The 19,224-nt window shown below is 39.5% G+C and overlaps 1 protein-coding gene across 1 annotated transcript in view; it reads right to left on the reverse strand.

Moving 5' to 3' along the window:
• LOC141440152 (ADAMTS-like protein 1) overlaps positions 1-19,224 on the reverse strand; it is a 245,715-nt gene that overhangs the window by 77,093 nt on the left and 149,398 nt on the right. The window contains exons 5-6 of the mRNA XM_074104615.1: positions 10,176-10,355; positions 7,427-7,543 (exon numbers count right to left, since the gene is read on the reverse strand). Coding sequence (XP_073960716.1) covers positions 7,427-7,543; positions 10,176-10,355 — 297 coding nt within the window. The remainder of the gene's footprint in view (positions 1-7,426; positions 7,544-10,175; positions 10,356-19,224) is intronic.

The following is a 19,224-nucleotide window of genomic DNA, read 5'->3' on the forward strand; positions in this document are numbered from 1 at the left end:
TTCATTTGAAATCAGGTTTTCTAGCGATGGTTCTTAGATATATTTCATCAGAATCGGTATAGACGTTTTTGACATATAGAACTTTGAAGTGACAAAGTCGGGGGTTTCGAACTTTTTGTTGGTTAGGTTATTGGTTTTTTTTATTTTATTTTTATTTGACTGGATAGCAAACGAGCAAGTGGGTCTCCTGATGATAAGAGATCACCACCGCCCATAAACATCTGCAACACCAGGGGTATTGCAGATGCGTTGCCAACCTAGAGGCCTAAAATGGGATACCTCAAGTGCCAGTAATTTCACCGGCTGTCTTACTCTCCACGCCGAAACACAACAGTGCAAGCACTGCTGCTTCACGGCAGGATTAGCGAGCAAGATGGTGGTAGCAATCCGGGCGGACCTTGCACAAGGTCCTACCACGTGCACCGCACCTGGTGAAAGACTTTTCCTTGAGTAGAGCTGTATGGCTTACTATTGTGGTGTACAATATAGTTATTGCATTGTATGTAAGTATATTATTGTATAAAATATGATACAGTAGTTAGTGAGTAGTAGTAGTGAGTGTGATAAAGTGTAGTAGTGAATCATGATGTACTCCTCATTATTTGTCGCACGTACTACCTTCAATATTTAATAGCCAGCGATCCAAGTTCTCCCAAAGGTCAATCGGAAACGAAACTCCGAGGAAAGTTGAAATTATTTCCCTTTTAAATAATTTCAGCACCTGAAAGAAAGTTCCGGGAATTAATTTTACACCGGTACGATTTCAAGTTGTCGGTCACGGATTTGTATTTAAGGAGGATGTCTCTTCGCAGAATGATTACTTCGCAGAACAAAGACTTCGCAGGACAAAATAAAATCTGTATCATAATCTAAAATAACAGAAGCCTAATCATCAACGCAATATGTACCTACGTCCGAATAATGTGCAATTGCATAGACCTCCTCTCAGAATGCTTTCATGCTTGGAGCGTAATTCTCACGCAGGCCAGTGCAAATTGGGAACTTCACACAGACCATTGAATTTCTTCGCAGGTCTATGCGGGTTTCCTCACATGTTTTCCTTCGCTGTAAAGCTCATAGTAAATCTCAAATGCAATGGATTTGAACCCACAATCCTCTCCTTCAGGGGCCAATAGCTAACCACGGCTACCACGGCTTTCTTTAACCCCCGACACAAAAAGAGGGGTGTTTTAAGTTTGACGCCAATGTCTGTCTGTCTGTGGCATCGTAGCTTTCATTCGGATTGACCAATTTGATGCAAGTTTTTTACGTGACAGCGTGTTTTCGTGCGATGATTCTTAGCTATGATTAATAAAAAAAAATACAGCCATTTATGAAACATAGAACTTAGAAATGACACTGTCGGGAGAGTTAATTTTTTTCAAGTTGGTTACGTTATTTGTTTCTTTGCACTTCTGCGGAAAATCTCATGTTACTATCAACTCCACTGGCTCTGAAATGTACTATTTTTAGTCCTAACGACAAACTACTCGTAGCTAGCGAATGAACAACAATTAGACCCTGTTAAAACCTGTTAGGCAACGTTTAACCGGCAAAGTTTCCAAACGGCTGCTGCGGACGGGCAAAGTTGTGCCACGCTTGTCGAAAGTCTTTGCCATTCTGAACCGTGGTGCACCACGTAGTTCCATCAAAACTAGATGTAAGACCACCCACTTACATGTATAACAAGTACGTAAACGGAAAATCTTGGGACCTTGCCGACCTCACGAGAAACAAAATTTAATCGGGTACTGCCTTTTCGCAACGTAACTTTTGGCAACCTGTTTCATTTTGCAAACTCTAAAACTGTAAATATCAGGATTTATTTTAGAGCCATCGTGTAGAACCAGTTAGATTAGGTTAATTTTATAAAAATCCTGAAATATTTACAGTTTCAGAAATATTAAACTGTTGGGAAATTAAAAGTTGCGAATTGAAACAGGTTGAAAGAAATTTGGAACCCTAAAAAGGCAGTAAAATTTAGTTCCAGTTATAGGATCTGTCGTGGATTCTACTGTATCCCAGAGACTGGTATCTACGAGATGGCAAAAGAAGTAGAGACCTAAATCTCACGGCTGGAGATCATTGGAGAATTAGCGCGTGACAGATAACAATGGAAACTGTTAGTGGAGGCCTGTGCCAAAAAGCAAATTGAGCCTTGGGACATATCATAATGAACAAAAACATATTCGTAATCATTTTTTTTATTCGACTGTTTGGCAAACGAGCAAGTGGGTCTCCTGATGGTAAGAGGATCACCACCGCCCATAAACATCTTGGTATTGCAGATGCGTTGCCAACCTAGAGGCCTACGATGGGATACCTCAAGAGCCAGTAATTTCACCGGCTGTCTTACTCTCCACGCCGACACACAACAGTACAAGCACTGCTGCTTCACGGCAGGATTAGCGAGCAAGATGGTGGTAGCAATCCGGTCGGACCTTGCACAAGGTTCTACCACCTGCATCATACTTAACTAAGAAATTCAGAATATAACGGTTAATTATTATCATTATTATTTTTATGTGGTTTGTAACCCGGGCTTCCTCTCTGAGTTTCTCGGAATTTATTTGCAAAAATACCTAAAAACTACAGATTTTTCCAGCATAGATCGATATTCAAAGCGTATAACGTCAAAGGCGTGTGTGTAGGTACATTTTAAAGCAAATATTGTAAAAAACATGCACAGGGGTTCATTGGTTCCTATTATCTATTGTTCGTTTCTTGACCGAGAAAATAGTCCATATAGCTAACCGTATAATTGACGGCGGTAGGACGAATGCCTAATTACTTAATTAGCTACATTAGAGTGTAAATGAAAGAAAGAAAGAAAGCAATATTTATTTGTCAAAGTCAAAGTCAAAATATCTTTATTATAAAATGAAATTAGGCATCATATTTTATACAATAATCAAAAATAAAGGAATAAACAAATTACTACCAAGTCAAGTAACTTAAACTATAAACAAGAAAAGTACAAACCGGCTCCGTTAAACGGCGAATGTCAAAACCTCCGGGAATACCCACCGCATTACCGCGCTGTATTGCCAACGATAGTCGTTGATCTCGGATCACAAATATCTTTATTCAATTTAGGCTATAACAAGCACTTATGAATGTCAAATCTACCACCGGTTCGGAATAACCTCTGCTGAGAAGAATCCGGCAAGAAACTCAACGAGGTATATACAGATACAATATTATTAAATGATATCTATACATCACAAGTATTTAACACAACTTCATTTTTAACACAGTAGGTTCGCTATTTGAAGGGATCGCTAATGCGGATCGGAATTATTTCCAAATATCCCTGTCCATGATATAATCATTAACTTTATAATACGCCTTTGATATTAATGTCTTCTTGACAATAGATCTGAATTTTGTATCGTTTCATTTATAATATTTTTTGGAATTTTATTATAAAAACGTATGCAATTTCCCAGAAACGACTTTTTGGTTCCATTAGTACCGCCACGTCAAGGTATTAGGACTAAAACTGATTATAAAACTTACATGGTGAAACAAAAGGACACCAAACTAAATGAAATATCACCGTCGGTACGCACTCACTGAAAAAGATCTTTGGAAAATATCAAAACTTGTAAGACCGTTCCTGGCTTGTAATCGTAAGTTGAACCATTGAATGTAGTAATTTTAAATGAAGTACCCATTGCTTTAAAAATAAGTAGCACATACTCTTATTCCGATTTAATAAAGCCGTAGTAATTTCCGAACTTGACGGTACCACAGTGCCTCTACATTTCATAAACTAAACGGGATTGCTGCGATTAAATATTCAAGGCACGACCAGCCATACGACTTGAACAAGACTGTTACATTATTTTAATTTCATAGTTGGTTGCGTGTGTTACTGTTAAACGCTGTGTGGTGAGCATTTCGAGCGCGCAATGGACTGGAAACTGTAGCGTCTTTGTGACATAAGTATTTTATAAAAACTGTTGTAATTATAAGTGTATTTACTTTGCAGCTTTGTCTTTGCAGCACTGAACTATGTAGCTTTATCTCAGATAATATTAGAAAACTTGCAGAAAAATATATAGTAAGCGAACATAATAAAATACACAACTTTCATTGATTTAGCTTGTATATTTGAAATTTTATTGATACCTAAAAGATAGATAGATCAAAATGTACACTACATGGGATAGGATTTGTACACAAATAACAATGTAGATAGTACTAAACTAGCGGCACATTACAAAATAGTAATGAAATCCCTTCGAAATTATTACATGTAATTTAGTGGCAAAAAATCACAAACTGATGGCATGACGCTTTAGTTATTAAAAAGCTTTCCTAAATCGATTTACTGTCATTTGGTGCAAATGGAAAATTATTATTGACAACTCGAAATTATACGTCAAAGCAGAAAAAATACAATTTGAAGTACAAAAATTTAAAATACAAACTGAAATATAGATGCACAGAAAAAACAGAAAAATAAGACCATCACTGGGAATCGAACCCAGGTCCTCGGTAATCCGTACCGCGTGCTATACCGCTACACCACTGATGGTCAACGGTACCGACACGAATTTCCCTATGCACCTCATATCTCAGCTTGTGTTTCTTACTTAGTCACTTAAGCAGCGACGCTAGCGACATCTATGCCGTAAGCCCTCAAACTTTTTCGGCATTCCTTTGACCATCAGTGGTGTAGCGGTATAGCACGCGGTACGGATTACCGAGGACCTGGGTTCGATTCCCAGTGATGGTCTTATTTTTCTGTTTTTTCTGTGCATCTATATTTCAGTTTGTATTTTCAATTTCGGTTTTACGGGATGACCGTAAAAGTAAAAATTTGGAATTGAAATAAAAAATACAAAAAGATTCCAAAAAACCAATCTTAATTTGAAGTACATCAACAAGGAAAATTATCCATCCTGAATATCGTCAAAAATGGTATCTTGTAAATTATGTTCCACCCGCGATATATTTTTTAGGGCCTACATATTAACTTAAGTTACGACTTGATTTAGACAACATTCACATGCTTATTTAATTTTGCTCCCGATTTATAAACAAACAAATTTGGCATTAAATATTTTTCAGCACAATTACATTTTGACAAAATTATTGACAAACACAATAATAATATAGTATTAATATAACAATATAATATTAATGTTGGTCCAAATTTAAAATGGTCAATTCAAGTGGACGATTTTCCATTCGAACCGAATGACAGTGAATTCCTAAATCCTACACTTGGTTTTAAAAATATCGCTTGGCCGGTTCATAGATAATTATAATATTACATATTGTAAATGCGAAAGTTTGTGAGTGAGTGAGTGAGTGAGTGAGTATGTTTGTTACTCTTTCACGCTAAAACGGCTGGACGGATTGGATGAAATTGGCGAAAGTTAGTTTATAACCTGGATTAAAACATAGGATACTTTTTATCCGCGTAGTCCCACGGGATAGGGATAAAATCTCGAAATAACAACCTCTGGGCTTAGAGTCATGAAATTTGGTATATAGGTAGTTGGACGTCTGGAATAACAGATAGGTGACTTTTTGACCCGATATTCCCACGGGATACCTATGGATAAAATCTTGAAATAACAACCGCAGGGCTAAGAGCCATGAAATTTAGTATGTAGTAGCTGACCTCTGGAATAACACATAGGCTACTTTTTATCCGATATTCCCCGGGATAGGGATAAAATCTTGAAATAATAACCGCTGGGCTTAGAGTCATGAAATTTGGTATGTAGGTAGTTAGACATCTGGAATAACAGATAGGTGACTTTTTGACCCGATATTCCCACGGGATACCTAGAGATAAAATCTTGAAATAACAACCGCAGGGCTAAGAGCCATGAAATTTAGTATGTAGGTAGCTGGACCTCTGGAATAACACATAGGCTACTTTTTATCCCGATATTCCCCCGGGATAGGGATAAAATCTTGAAATAATAACCGCTGGGCTTAGAGTCATGAAATTTGGTATGTAGGTAGCTAGACGTCTGGAATAACACATAAGCGACTTTTTGACCCGATATTCCCACGGGATACCTAGGGATAAAATCTCGAAATAACAACCACTGGGCTTAGAGCCATGAAATTTGGTATGTAGGTAGCTGGACCTCTAGAATAACACATAATTTATTTTTTACCCCGATATTCCCACGGGATAGGGATAAAATCTTGAAATGTTAACCGCTGAGCTTAGAGTCATGAAATTTGGTATGTAGGAAGCTGGATGTCTAGAAAAACACATAGACGACTTTTTGACCCGATATTACCACGGGATACCTAGGAATAAAATGTCGAAATAACAACCGCTAGGCTTAGAGGCATGAAATTTGGATGTAGGTAGCCGTATGTCTGGAATAACACATAAGTACGCTACTTTTTATCCCGATATTCCCACAGTATAGTTTTGTAACTATGTATGGGGTCCATACATCCCTGTATTATTATTATTATTATTTCGTATTTTTTTCTTTAATTGTATACTGTAGTTTTTAAGTATTTTATTTGTAATTATTTTATTTTGAAAAAATTACTTTCTGCCAAGTTTCTTGCGACGCATTCTTCTTGGCAATGATGGTCTTTCCGAAAGCGCTGGTAGTATAAAAAATGACGTGTAAAAGTGCCCATTGCGGCCTATTTACTGAGTAAATGATTTGAATTTGAATTTTGCATTTGAATTTGGATAGGGATTTTGTACAGTTATTCACAACACAACCTCAATGAAGACCACGATATAAATATTGAAAATTTCCAGGGGAATTTTGTAAAATCCCGAAAATTTCAATTGCAGCTACCACACCGAATAGTTTACGCGTGCGAAGCCGCGGGTAAAAGCTAGTATTACATATTGTCATGTAATAACATTGAAGACTTGTGACGTACATTCCTACCGTAAACAAATCCATCGGACCGTTTGACCGATATTTATGGTAAGAAATAGGTTTATATCTCCAATATTGTGATAATATTAATCTTTATTCCTTACCATATGGGCCATACGGTCCAATGGACTTATACGGTAGGAAATTGTCTTTTTCAGAGATGTCGAGTCGGAGAATTGTATGTCTTAGGGATAGTACAAAGTCTACAAAATTTGTTCAGCACCATAAAGTTCTAGATTATTATATTTATTTATAAACTGCAATTATAAATCTGAATCCGTAAGAAGCTTTGTCAACACTGGTATAAACTCTTAATACAGGAAAATGATGATGATGGAAGGATGATGATGGTAAATGAATGAACTTATTTTCAACATACTTTGTCATAAAAACTAGCCTTATGCCGTCCTCCTTGGTTTAAACGTGCCCATAAGTCTGCGTTTCTGAGGATGTTTTAGTCTTGTGAACCAATAGATAGGGTTTATTTACCTATCTTCGCTCAGCGTATTTCTGCGTGGGAAAAAGTAATTTCGACTTACCTGACATCTGCCATCGATACACATGTCAAGACTGCCGGGTCGACATCTGGTGCCATCCGACACCCTCGCCGCGAGCACCGCCACCACCACTCGGTCCTCGTCATCCAGAGATGCTGTCTGCAAGCGAAACAACCAGTTTAAGCTGTTGTTGTTCAACGATAAATAATAGAGCTAAATCCACAGCAAACTTCTCGAAGGGACCTCTACGTGTTGGATCCACATCCCCACGCAAGCCTCCCAAGAGACCGGGACGTATGGGGCCCGAAACGGATATACAATAAGTAGAGGCCGGGAAGAAGGGGGCTGCCGGCCAAGCAGATATAGACGGCCGAGCCTAGCAAGGCCGGCAACCCCACGTTCCGGCCGAGGCTTGTATAATGCTTTTCTCAAACATGACATGAAATAAAATAAAAAAACAAGAATGATTGCGTTGAAACAAAAGACGGTCGCATTGCCAGCTAGCGGCCAGCAAAGTAGTATAAAATCTCTTTGCAGGCCGCAGTGATCGCGCGCAGGCAGGCGAGCCGCAGCGCCTGCAGTGCGATACTTCCTGGCCTATTATTTGTAACACAACGTCAATATTTCATGTCATGTTTGAGAAATAATAATTTATTCATAAAAACAAAGTTACAAAAGTGTCATTAGAACTAGAAAAACTCGACTGCTTCCTAAGTAGGTAGACATGTGCTTTAGGACAAGCAGTGCTCCTTTGCTGGACGAGTGCTCCGCTCCGATGCTAATATGTTATATGCTAATGTTATATGTTAAGATAAATGGGTTTATAGTTCTTAATGTCAATTTCTTTTTAACGCCCGATGCAAAAAGAGGTGCTATTAGTTGGTCGCCAATATCTTATCTGTCTGTCTATCTGTTTGTGGCATTGTAGCTCTCAAACGGATGACTCTATATTGATGCGGTTTTTTAACGTGAAAGCGATATATTTTGCGGTAGTTAATAGATACCTACATTTGATTTAAATCGGTTTAATCAATTTTGAGTTATTTAACATTTAAATAAACTCTTTCTTTCTTTCAATGACAGGGCTTTTTACAAGCTTTTATTAAACTTGCCCTGTTCGTTTATTTATTTGGGTCAAATCTTGCAAGTTAATTTAACCCACTTCCAGTAGTCCGATCGACTTGAAATTTGGTTAACTTATGTAAATCTGGTGACAATACAATAATCTGATAGTGACATCCTTATAGTCCTGCCAGGATCGTCTCCACAGGACGAAACTCTTCTACGGTTAATGTGCATCGACTTGAACTTTGGTATTCAAATGTAGTTTAGGTGATAATACAAGTAGGTACAGTCAACAAAAAGTACGTTGTAAGTAATTTGGTTTATGTTAGGTTATAAAATTTACTTTGCGAATATTCTGTCCTTACGAGCAAACAATATCTAGGTATAGGCAAGTCTGTATGACATAGTTGCACACTTTTATGGAACACGTTACTCCTCACAAGAACCTTCAAATTTAGCTTTAATTAAGCTACATCCGCTTTCAATATAAAGGCATGTGCTACATAAGCCTAAACTAAAAGATGTTTCAACGTGACTTGTAGCACATTGCACGTTGAACGTGGCGCTTATACAGCACTTATACGACGCTTATACAGCATCTTAACGGGCTTAGAGCTTAGCCGTCTTTGGAAGGATTATTCAATTAGGAGAGACTATCTTATGCCCTAACTTTTGGTCTATGGGAATTTTATAAAACCTGCCTTACTTTGTCGGGTTGGAAATGAAAGGTTTTAGTAATAATTTTGTAAGATCTAACTTCTTTTCAGTTTAGATATGTCTGTGTACTAATCAACACATATTTAACTAGTGATTACCCTGGGGCTTCGCACGAGTAAATCATTAGATCCAGCAGTTGAATTCAAATTCTGGGATTTCACTGAGTTCCCGTAGGAATTCCCAAAGCTTACATCGTGGCCTTTATCGTCGCATCAGTGCCAAGTTTCATGACATGACTATGTTATTACAGACGAACAGTTACGTTACCTACATACCAAATTTCATGACTCTAAGCCCAGCGGTTGTTATTTCGCGATTTTATCCCTACCCCGTAGGCATATCGAGATAAAAAGTATCCTACGTATTATTCCAGATGTCCAGCTTTGTTCTCACCAAATTTCATCCAAGTTATGTTATTGACATATTTTATTAAATTTGTAGTTTTTTTTTTTTTTTTTTTATAATAAGTAATAATAATTTTGTAGTAATTTAATTTGACTTGTTAAATAATTTGGACATGTATTGTAACTTCAAACACAATGTACATTGTTATTTGAAATAAATTGAATTGAATTGAATTGAATTGAAGTCCGTCTAGCCGTTGTAGCGTGAAGGAGTAGCAAACACACACAAAGTTTGTCAATTGTGTTTTGTTTCTTTTTTTCGTTTGTACAATAAAGAGTTTACATACATACATACATAAATACATACACACACACACACACACACACACACACACACACACACACACACACACACACTATAACTAAACTAATTTTTTCAAGCCAGTAACTTCCGCCCGCGTGCTCCACATCCTTTGCGTGTGCATACAACGAGAATAATCTACTTATAATTGAATGAATCCAGTTAGCTCCATCTAAACAACACGCCCCGGGCCAGCGCTGGTATGTCTGGCGATTCGCGTCAGCGACAAGTCTTCATCTAAACCTTGCTTAAGTCAGGGTACTGATATCTTGTAAACCAGGTTAGTTTCAGCCCCTCAACTTACAGGTTCAGGCCTCTGTCCATGCTGCGGCATCCCGCGACAGGTCAGCGCGCAGGGCTCAGCGTCATCCCGATGTGCGCGCCAGTGGAACAGCTCGCCACCGAACGGGGTGCCGTCATGCGCGCTGCATTGCTGTTCGCGCCAGATGTCTTGCTCTAGCAGCGAGATGTTGCCGCGGCAGGGCTGGTGACAAAAATGTGTATGTAATCATCATCAGCATCATCATTTTTTTATTCGACTGGATGGAAAACGAGCAAGTAAAACACCAGGGGTATTGCAGATACGTTGCCAACCTAGTGGCCTAAGATGGGATACCTCAAGTACCAGTAATTTCACCGGCTGTCTTACCCTCCACGCCGAAACACAACAGTGCAAGCACTGCTGCTTCACGGCAGGATTAGCGAGCAAGATGGTGGTAGCAATCCGGGCGGACCTTGCACTAGGTCTTACCACCTGCAAAAGCTTTGCCCAATGGCTTGTTATAAAGACCCACCCGAGACCTTCATACACGTACACCTATAATGATGATGGTCAATTACACTGTGCGCCCTTATAATAAGACCTTTAAAACAAAGTTTGGCTTTGCCAGCCATATTTGGGCATATAATAAACAAGGTTAAAGGTTCGCCTTTGCCAAACATCATCAGCTGTGGGCAGTGGATGTCCTCGCTGTTGGACATAGGCCTCCCCTATATACCTCCAGCTTTATAATGGGGTGGGGTGGGGTGGGGGTTACCATTGTTAATTATAATATTGCTGTGCCCTATCAGGGTTTACGTTTTGGACATGTAAACAAACATAACTTTGGACGTAAAAACTTTTTTTACACCAAATAAATTTATTATGTTCTTTTCTATGTGTATATTTGTTTTATAACATACATTTGATTGATTTATTTAATCGTTCTTTAGGGATGGTCTATCTCTAAGAGTGAACTTGTTTAAAATTATATTCTACGTTTACGCATCTTACGTAACCTGCAGGACTCTGGAATGTTTCAAACTCCAATAGGATATCATTTAGGCCTCATTATTATGCAGGGCCGTAAGTTAGTGCCCACAGCGAGATAAACGTACCTATTTCCATGCATTTTGTGTGAGGTTTCTAACGTATCTTCGGAGTGAGTTTTTATGACAATACCGAGCAGTTACTCTGAACTAAAATAATTTCCTTGCTCACCCGCGACCTTACGATAGCTAAGCTTATGCAAAATATGCGTGTTCATGCAGTTCCTCCACCTCCACACTCTAAGAACACACACAAATCACACAAACCCATCTATCACCACCACCACACTACACTGACGCGTTTCGAACTCAACCAGAGCTCATCTTCAGAGTGACAGAGTGAGAGTGAGTGGAGGAACTGCATGAACACGCATATTTTGCATAAGCTTAGCTATCGTAAGGTCGCGGGTGAGCAAGGAAATTATTTTAGTTCATTGATATGGACCTCCGCAAAGTAACGCCTGATTCAATAAATCAGTTACTCTGAGATAATGAGCTAGTAAGTTCGTTAGTTACATTATCAGAAAACTTCGGACACGTTTTTCTTTTGCCAATTAAACAAACAATTATAAAGATCTTAGCTATGTTTCATCAAAGCAAATTTTTAACTATGTTTCATCAAAATTCGCCCGGCCTTTCTTGAGATATCAGACTTTGAAATGACGACTTCTGGGGTTTTCAACTTTTGTACATGTTTTTTTTTGGGACACTTGACACCAATTGACCTAGTCCCAAACTAAGCAAAGCTTGTACTATGGACACTAGGCAACGGATAAACATACTTATATAGATAAATACATACTTAAATGCATATTAAACATCCAAAACCCGAGAACAAACATTCGTATTATTCGTACAAATATCTGCACCGGCCGGAATTCGAACCCGGGACCTCAAGCTTCGTAGTCAGGTTCTCTAACCACTTAGCCATCCGGTCGTCAAGTTGTTGTTTATTCAACTCTTTTGAAGTTAGTTTTACAGTGTGAAAGCTTAATACTTAAAGATTGGTGTCACTAATGAGGAACAAATAAATTTAAGTATCTTGGGTGCACTGTGACTAGCCACAGAGAGAAGGAGATTGATATCTGTGTTCAGAGCGCCCTCAGATGTACAGCTGCTTTTCACAAGATTCTGGTGTCCAAGCTACTATCCAGGAGAACCAAGATTCACGTTTACAAAACTGTCATTAGACCAATTCTGATGTACGGTTGCGAAGCTGAGACACTTACGCTCAAAAAAGAGAATAAGCTGCTAGTGGCAAAACGGAGGATTCTGTGGAAGATTCTGGGGCCGACTCAGAGAGAGGACAGTAGCTGGAGGATAAGAAAGAATAGGAAAATTGAAGACCTGGTATCTGAGCCTAATGTTATAGGACAGACCAAAGCGTCCTGACTCTGGTGGCTTGGGCACGTGCAAAGGTTGGGAGAGGATCGAGCCGTGTAGAGAGCATACTTGGGACGACCGAGTGGACGTCGCCCCAGGTACTGCTGGAAGGACGAGGTCCAGAAAGTACTTTTGGACCTCGCGGTCGAAGGCTGGCAAGAGCTGGCTCAAGACCGCAAAGCGTGTCGTAATCTGGTGTTAGAGGCCAAGACCCACTTTGGGCCACTGCGCCCTGATAGTAATTACGTATTATGAAAGCGCATCCTAAGTTACTAAACATTGCTGTTATTGGTCATATTAATACTGTACGAGTAAAGGTACAGTCACTAGCACCAGCGTGCATAAATATCTGATACGACTCTATTTCTAGGGCCGGAAGGACGTGTCAGATATTTTGCACGCTTCGCTGTGGCATATATTAAAGCTGGTGACTGTACTAGGTTATTAGCAATATAACGGTATCCCATCTTAGACCTCTAGGTTGGCAACGCATCTGCAATACCCCTGGTGTTGCAGATGTTTATGGGAGGTGGTGATCTCTTACCATCAGGAGACCCACTTGCTCGTTTGCCATCCAGTCGAATAAAAAAAAAAAAAAACATCATCTGCAACGTAACCGCTGCCGCAGCACGAACGTAATAAAATTACAGTCTACCGGATTACGAGTAACAGATCAGCGCACTCCCTAATGTCCAAATGTCACAGTTCAGTTGCAACGGCTTTGACAGAACGTTAAATTATTTGGTAATATTGTAATGTTTTGCAGGGCTATGTGCAAAAAACCTATGTAAAAAATAATGTCAAATAAATACTTTTTCATTCATTCATTCATTCATGTATGTGTAGATGTATTTTTGTTGCGTATTAATTTTCTGATCTACTGTTGATCCACCAAAAATGTTGCCTGGAAGAGATCACTCTTAAGCGATAAGGCCGCCTTGTAATTTTCTCTCTGTGTACCTGTTTTCTGTATCACTTACTATTTCTGGTGTACAAAAAAGTCATTGTATTGTGTTGTACTGTATTGTATATTGGGCTATTTTAAAAAGTTGAATAGGATACAGATGAAGTAAATAATACTTTCCAATCGCATTTTATCGGAAAGAAGCCGAAGCAGAAGCCGTGGTGGCCTAGTGGTTTGACCTATCGCCTCTCAAGCAGAGGCTCATGGGTTCGAACCTCGGCTCGCACCTCTGAGTTTTTCGAAATTCATGTGCGGAATTACATTTGAAATTTACCTCGAGCTTTGCGGTGAAGGAAAACATCGTGAGGAAACCTGCACAAACCTGCGAAGCGATTCAATGGTGCGTGCGAAGTTCCCAATCCGCACTGGGCCCGCGTGGGAACTATGGCCCAAGCCCTCTTGATCTGAGAGGAGGCCTGTGCCCAGCAGTGGGACGTATATAGGCTGGGATGATGGGATGATGATCGCATTTTATCGGAAAAGATCGTATTTATCGTTCTCGTCCTATCATCGCGCGAATTGACGACGCGAGCGGCGCGAATTTCAATGAGGACACTTATTCGAATTCAATATGTTTGATCGCGCGTTCGTACGATCTAAGTTCGCGCGAATAGATTTACAAACATTTTAGTCGCGCGACCGCGTCGTGCGATTGTCAGTTAGGACACCTATTCTAGTTCAATATGTTTGATCGCGCGTTCGTATGATCTAAGTTCGCGCGAATAGATTTACAAACATTTTAGTCGCGCGACCGCGTCGTGCGATTGTCAGTTAGGACACCTATTCGAGTTCAATATGTTTGATCGCGCGTTCGTACGATCTAAGTTCGCGCGAATAGATTTACAAACATTTTAGTCGCGCGACCGCGTCGTGCGATTGTCAGTTAGGACACCTATTCTAGTTCAATATGTTTGATCGCGCGTTCGTATGATCTAAGTTCGCGCGAATAGATTTACAAACATTTTAGTCGCGCGACCGCGTCGTGCGATTGTCAGTTAGGACACCTATTCGAGTTCAATATGTTTGATCGCGCGTTCGTACGATCTAAGTTCGTGCGAATAGATTTACAAACATTTTAGTCGCGCGACCGCGTCGTGCGATTGTCAGTTAGGACACCTATTCGAGTTCAATATGTTTGATCGCGCGTTCGTACGAACTAAGTTCGCGCGAATAGATTTACAAACATTTTAGTCGCGCGACCGCGTCGTGCGATTGTCAGTTAGGACACCTATTCGAGTTCAATATGTTTGATCGCGCGTTCGTACGATCTAAGTTCGTGCGAATAGATTTACAAACATTTTAGTCGCGCGACCGCGTCGTGCGATTGTCAGTTAGGACACCTATTCGAGTTCAATATGTTGATCGCGCGTTCGTACGATCTAAGTTCGCGCGAATAGATTTACAAACATTTTAGTCGCGCGACCGCGTCGTGCGATTGTCAGTTAGGACACCTATTCGAGTTCAATATGTTTGATCGCGCGTTCGTACGATCTAAGTTCGCGCGAATAGATTTACAAACATTTTAGTCGCGCGACCGCGTCGTGCGATTGTCAGTTAGGACACCTATTCGAATTCAATATGTTTGATCGCGCGTTCGTTCGATCTAAGTTCGCGCGAATAGATTTACAAACATTTTAGTCGCGCGACCGCGTCGTGCGATTGTCAGTTAGGACACCTATTCGAGTTCAATATGTTTGATCGCGCGTTCGTACGAGTAAAATTCGCGCGAACCTACGATGATCGCGCATTCGCGTTCTATTAGGACGATGCCTTAGATCCGACTTTTCCCGATGAAAAATCATTGTGAACTACATCTGAGGAGTAGAAACACCAATTCGAAAAGAGAATGCCTAAAGAAATAGTTGCTTGAAATGTGTTTTATTTTGTTGCTGAATTTTAAAATAATAATTATTTTAAGGCAAAATGTATCTCATAGAAAAGCAAAATAATGTATTTTTTTTTGTTGTAGGTAGGTACTGATTTTTTTACTGTACTTAATCAGAATTTCATCTTATAATCTGAACTAATTCTACACGATGCAGAAAGCATAATTATTCTGAACTAACACTTTTTACTAACCCATATTATGCCTAACTATATGAATATACCCTGCTACCCCCCTTGAGATGTTGTTAAGTGACTTTCAAGAAACTAAGGTATCTGTTTTCAAACAATTGTGCCCCTAAGCTTTTAGTAGTCTAGACTCAAATATAAGCTAAAATTGGGCTGCCAGAGTTAATCTGTTCACCACGAGATTAACACGGCGCTTGAATCGAGGGACCGACGTCAACTATACAGAGTACATTTATTTATTTTAGTTATTTTTTGGAGCCTGGACCTATTTTTCTTTATTAATTACATTATTAACGTTAGTTAATAATCGCTGTTTGATTTTTCTTTTACTTAATGATTTTTTTTTTAACTCTACACTTAACTCGAAATTTAACTCGACATCATCATCATCATCATCCCAGCCTATATACGTCCCACTGCAGGGCACAGGCCTCCCCTCAGAATGAGAGGGATTGGGCAGTAGTTCCCACGCGGGCCCAGTGCGGATTAACTCGACATATTTCAGACTAATTCGTAGTAGGTATTCATTGCTCCAAGAGAAAGGGCTACGAATTAGCCCGAAACATATTGAGTTAGAAAAATCAAATCGAAAATGAGGAGATACGCAGAAGAACAAGGGTCACCGACATAGCCAAGCGAATTAGCTCGTTGAAGTGGTAATTGTTGGCAAACCCCAACAATAAATTTTGTAAGTTGGCAGAGCGGCCATTTTTTTTTCTCTCTCCGAATAAACGCAGTGAGTGATATTGGTGCATTTTTAAAATTACAAATTCTTCAGAAATAATATATTATACCAGCCTCTACCAATGCTAAATCGAACAGTAATGGGCAGGCCATATAGCACGGAGAACAGATGGCCGTTGGGGCCGAAAAGTTCTCGAGTGGAGACCGCGGATCGGCAAGCGCAGCGTAGGACGTCCACTAACGAGATGGACGGATGACCTGGTTAAAGCAGTGGAGGCAGGCCGCTGCCAACCGAAGCGGCTGGAGGTCTATGGGGGAGGCCTATGTCCAACAATGGACGTCCTACGGCTGAGATGATAATGATGATGATATCAAGCTATTTAAACTCGATTTAAGACGTGAGTTATCATTAAGTATATGAGTGAATCTCACGGTAGCTTCATGGTCAAAGTTGATGCTTCTTTCTTTGAGATGGACTTTTATATTAAGTACAGTGGGTGAGGAATGAAATAGCTCGATGTAACATTACAACTTGCTCCAAAATTACATAGATAACTTTCCAACTCAGCCGGAACATTTATAACCTAAAATAACACTAACAACTCACACAGGCACAGTTTCCAATTGCCAAGTTCTACGTAAGATTTCCATTTGGGCCTGAGAGGACATAGCGAGATAAACTATCGGAACGGAAATGTTATAGCGGTAACAATGTGATTTGAAGTAAAACAAGTTTCAGAACTTGAACTTACTCTTCTGAAGTTTGCGACACGGGTGGCATTCACACCGAAGAGTTTGTAGATAGAACAGAAATTCTCCTAACCTTATGAAGGAAACCAATAAATATTGCCGAACACCAGAGTTTGACACCGTTTTCACCAGAAATGTGCTAGGATATGTTGAAAGGAATGCTTTTCATTCATGAACCAATAGAAACGCTTCAATTACCTCGCCTCGCTCTGCTCAGCTGTTTCCAGATGTACTGCGCGAGGATAGACAAATGAAGCGTTTCCATAGGTTAATGCAAAACACATTCCTCGCGACACATTCTTACACATCTTTGGTGGAAATGCAGCTTTTATCAGAGAACAGGATGCTTGTTGCCAAAAGAAAGATCTTCCGTAAGATCCTGGAGCCGATACGGAGGGAGGTCAGAGTTGAATCCGCAAAAACCGCTGGACGACATGGTGTTTGACCCGAATATCATCGGAAAGATCAAGTCTTCTAGACTCCGTTGCCTTGGATAAATCGAAACGATGTTGGCTAACAGAGCGGTGAAGAAGGCCTTCTTGGGGCGGCCCACGGGGAGGCGTCCAGTTGGCCTCAAGTACCGCTGGTTAGATGAAGTGGTGAAAGACCTCCGTGCCCTACACACAGAGAACAGTAAGGAGATCGCACACGATAGGACGACTCGGCGTCAAGTCATATTGAAGGAAAAGATCCACTTCGGGTCGCTGAGCCAGCGGAGGAAGACTTTTTTACAAAAACTGGATAAACCCTACACGTTCTGAAAGACAAATTATCTTGACAGACGGGCAATAGTGACATTCTAAAATGAGAGCTCTTGATCTTGCTCCTTAGCTACCAAATACAATCCATAATGATACTGAAGAAGCAACGTCAAAAAAATTGTGGTTCATTGATACAGATTTACGCAAACCAATCCCTGAACCAACTAAAGATAATACAAACACCGAAAATAAATTCTCTAAAATTATAAGAGAATCAGCTACTACCATTAACACTTAATAACTATAATATCAAACAAATACTAACTATTCTAATACTAAATTAGTAAAAAGGATATCCAAATGAAGAAATGCATTTTTTTAAAATATTCTAACTACGTCAAATGATCGCGTCGGTATGACGTTGCCGCACGTCAATACCGTTCACCACAACGATTAATCACCGCTAAAAACTAAGTTCGCACCTCGTTGCTCCCCGCTATTGCTTTTAAATTGTTCGCCTCCTATATCCGTAACAAGAATTAAGGAATAACTTACAATCCTAATCAGTTTGTAAAGGACAATTCGTGACAAATATCTTAAGTGTACAATTACACCCTTTCTTTACACCGGTATTGTACAGCTATCTCGTAGCTGTGATCAAGGCTTTTTTAGCGATAAGTTCACATTTGTACATCTTTTTTGGACTGTAACTGGCTATTTTATTGTCTTTATATGTCTAGAATACAAAGCTTTACATACATACTAGCATTTATTAAGGCGTCAAATACTGCTAGACGTATTTGCATGTCCTTGGACAGACGACGAAGTTACGATCGAGTCCTTATTTGATAAACTACAAGTCTGAGCGTCTCTGGACTTTGTCTTTACATATAAGGCCGTTAGAAGTTATATACTTTTCATAGAAATTTAGAGCTTTTAGATAAGTATTTTACAATTTTAATTTGTAATGTTAGAAATTGATGTAGAAATGCATTTGGAATAGGGCGCAATACATAATGTCACTAGAACATTTTTTATATCACAAGACTAGAGAATCAAAGTGTCGAAACGAGTCGATAAAACTAATAATTTTAAATCTTAATCATAATTAAATCGCAATAAAGTGGTTTAAAATGAATGAAAAATATTGCAATGGAGCAACGACTGAAATTCGATAAAGAATTAATTTTAAATTACGGTTTAATGTAAATTTGCTTTTATTGAGCGGAACAGAGAACATCATCATCATCATCCCAGCTTATATTTATACGTCCCAGTGCTGGGCACAAGCCTCCTCTCAGAATTAGAGAGCTTGAAACGGAGATGCAATATCAAATTGGTTGAAAGCCATCATATATGTCAGATATAACGGGAGCGAAGGGAGAAGAAGATTTCAACTAATCTACTTAACCAAACCACCAATCAAAACGAAATGACCAAATGACGTTTTTGCATGCGTTTTTTTATCTCGGGACCCACCTCTAGGAAAT

This window comes from Choristoneura fumiferana, chromosome 22, assembly GCF_025370935.1.
Source record: "Choristoneura fumiferana chromosome 22, NRCan_CFum_1, whole genome shotgun sequence".
In the NCBI taxonomy this organism is placed as follows: domain Eukaryota; kingdom Metazoa; phylum Arthropoda; class Insecta; order Lepidoptera; family Tortricidae; genus Choristoneura; species Choristoneura fumiferana.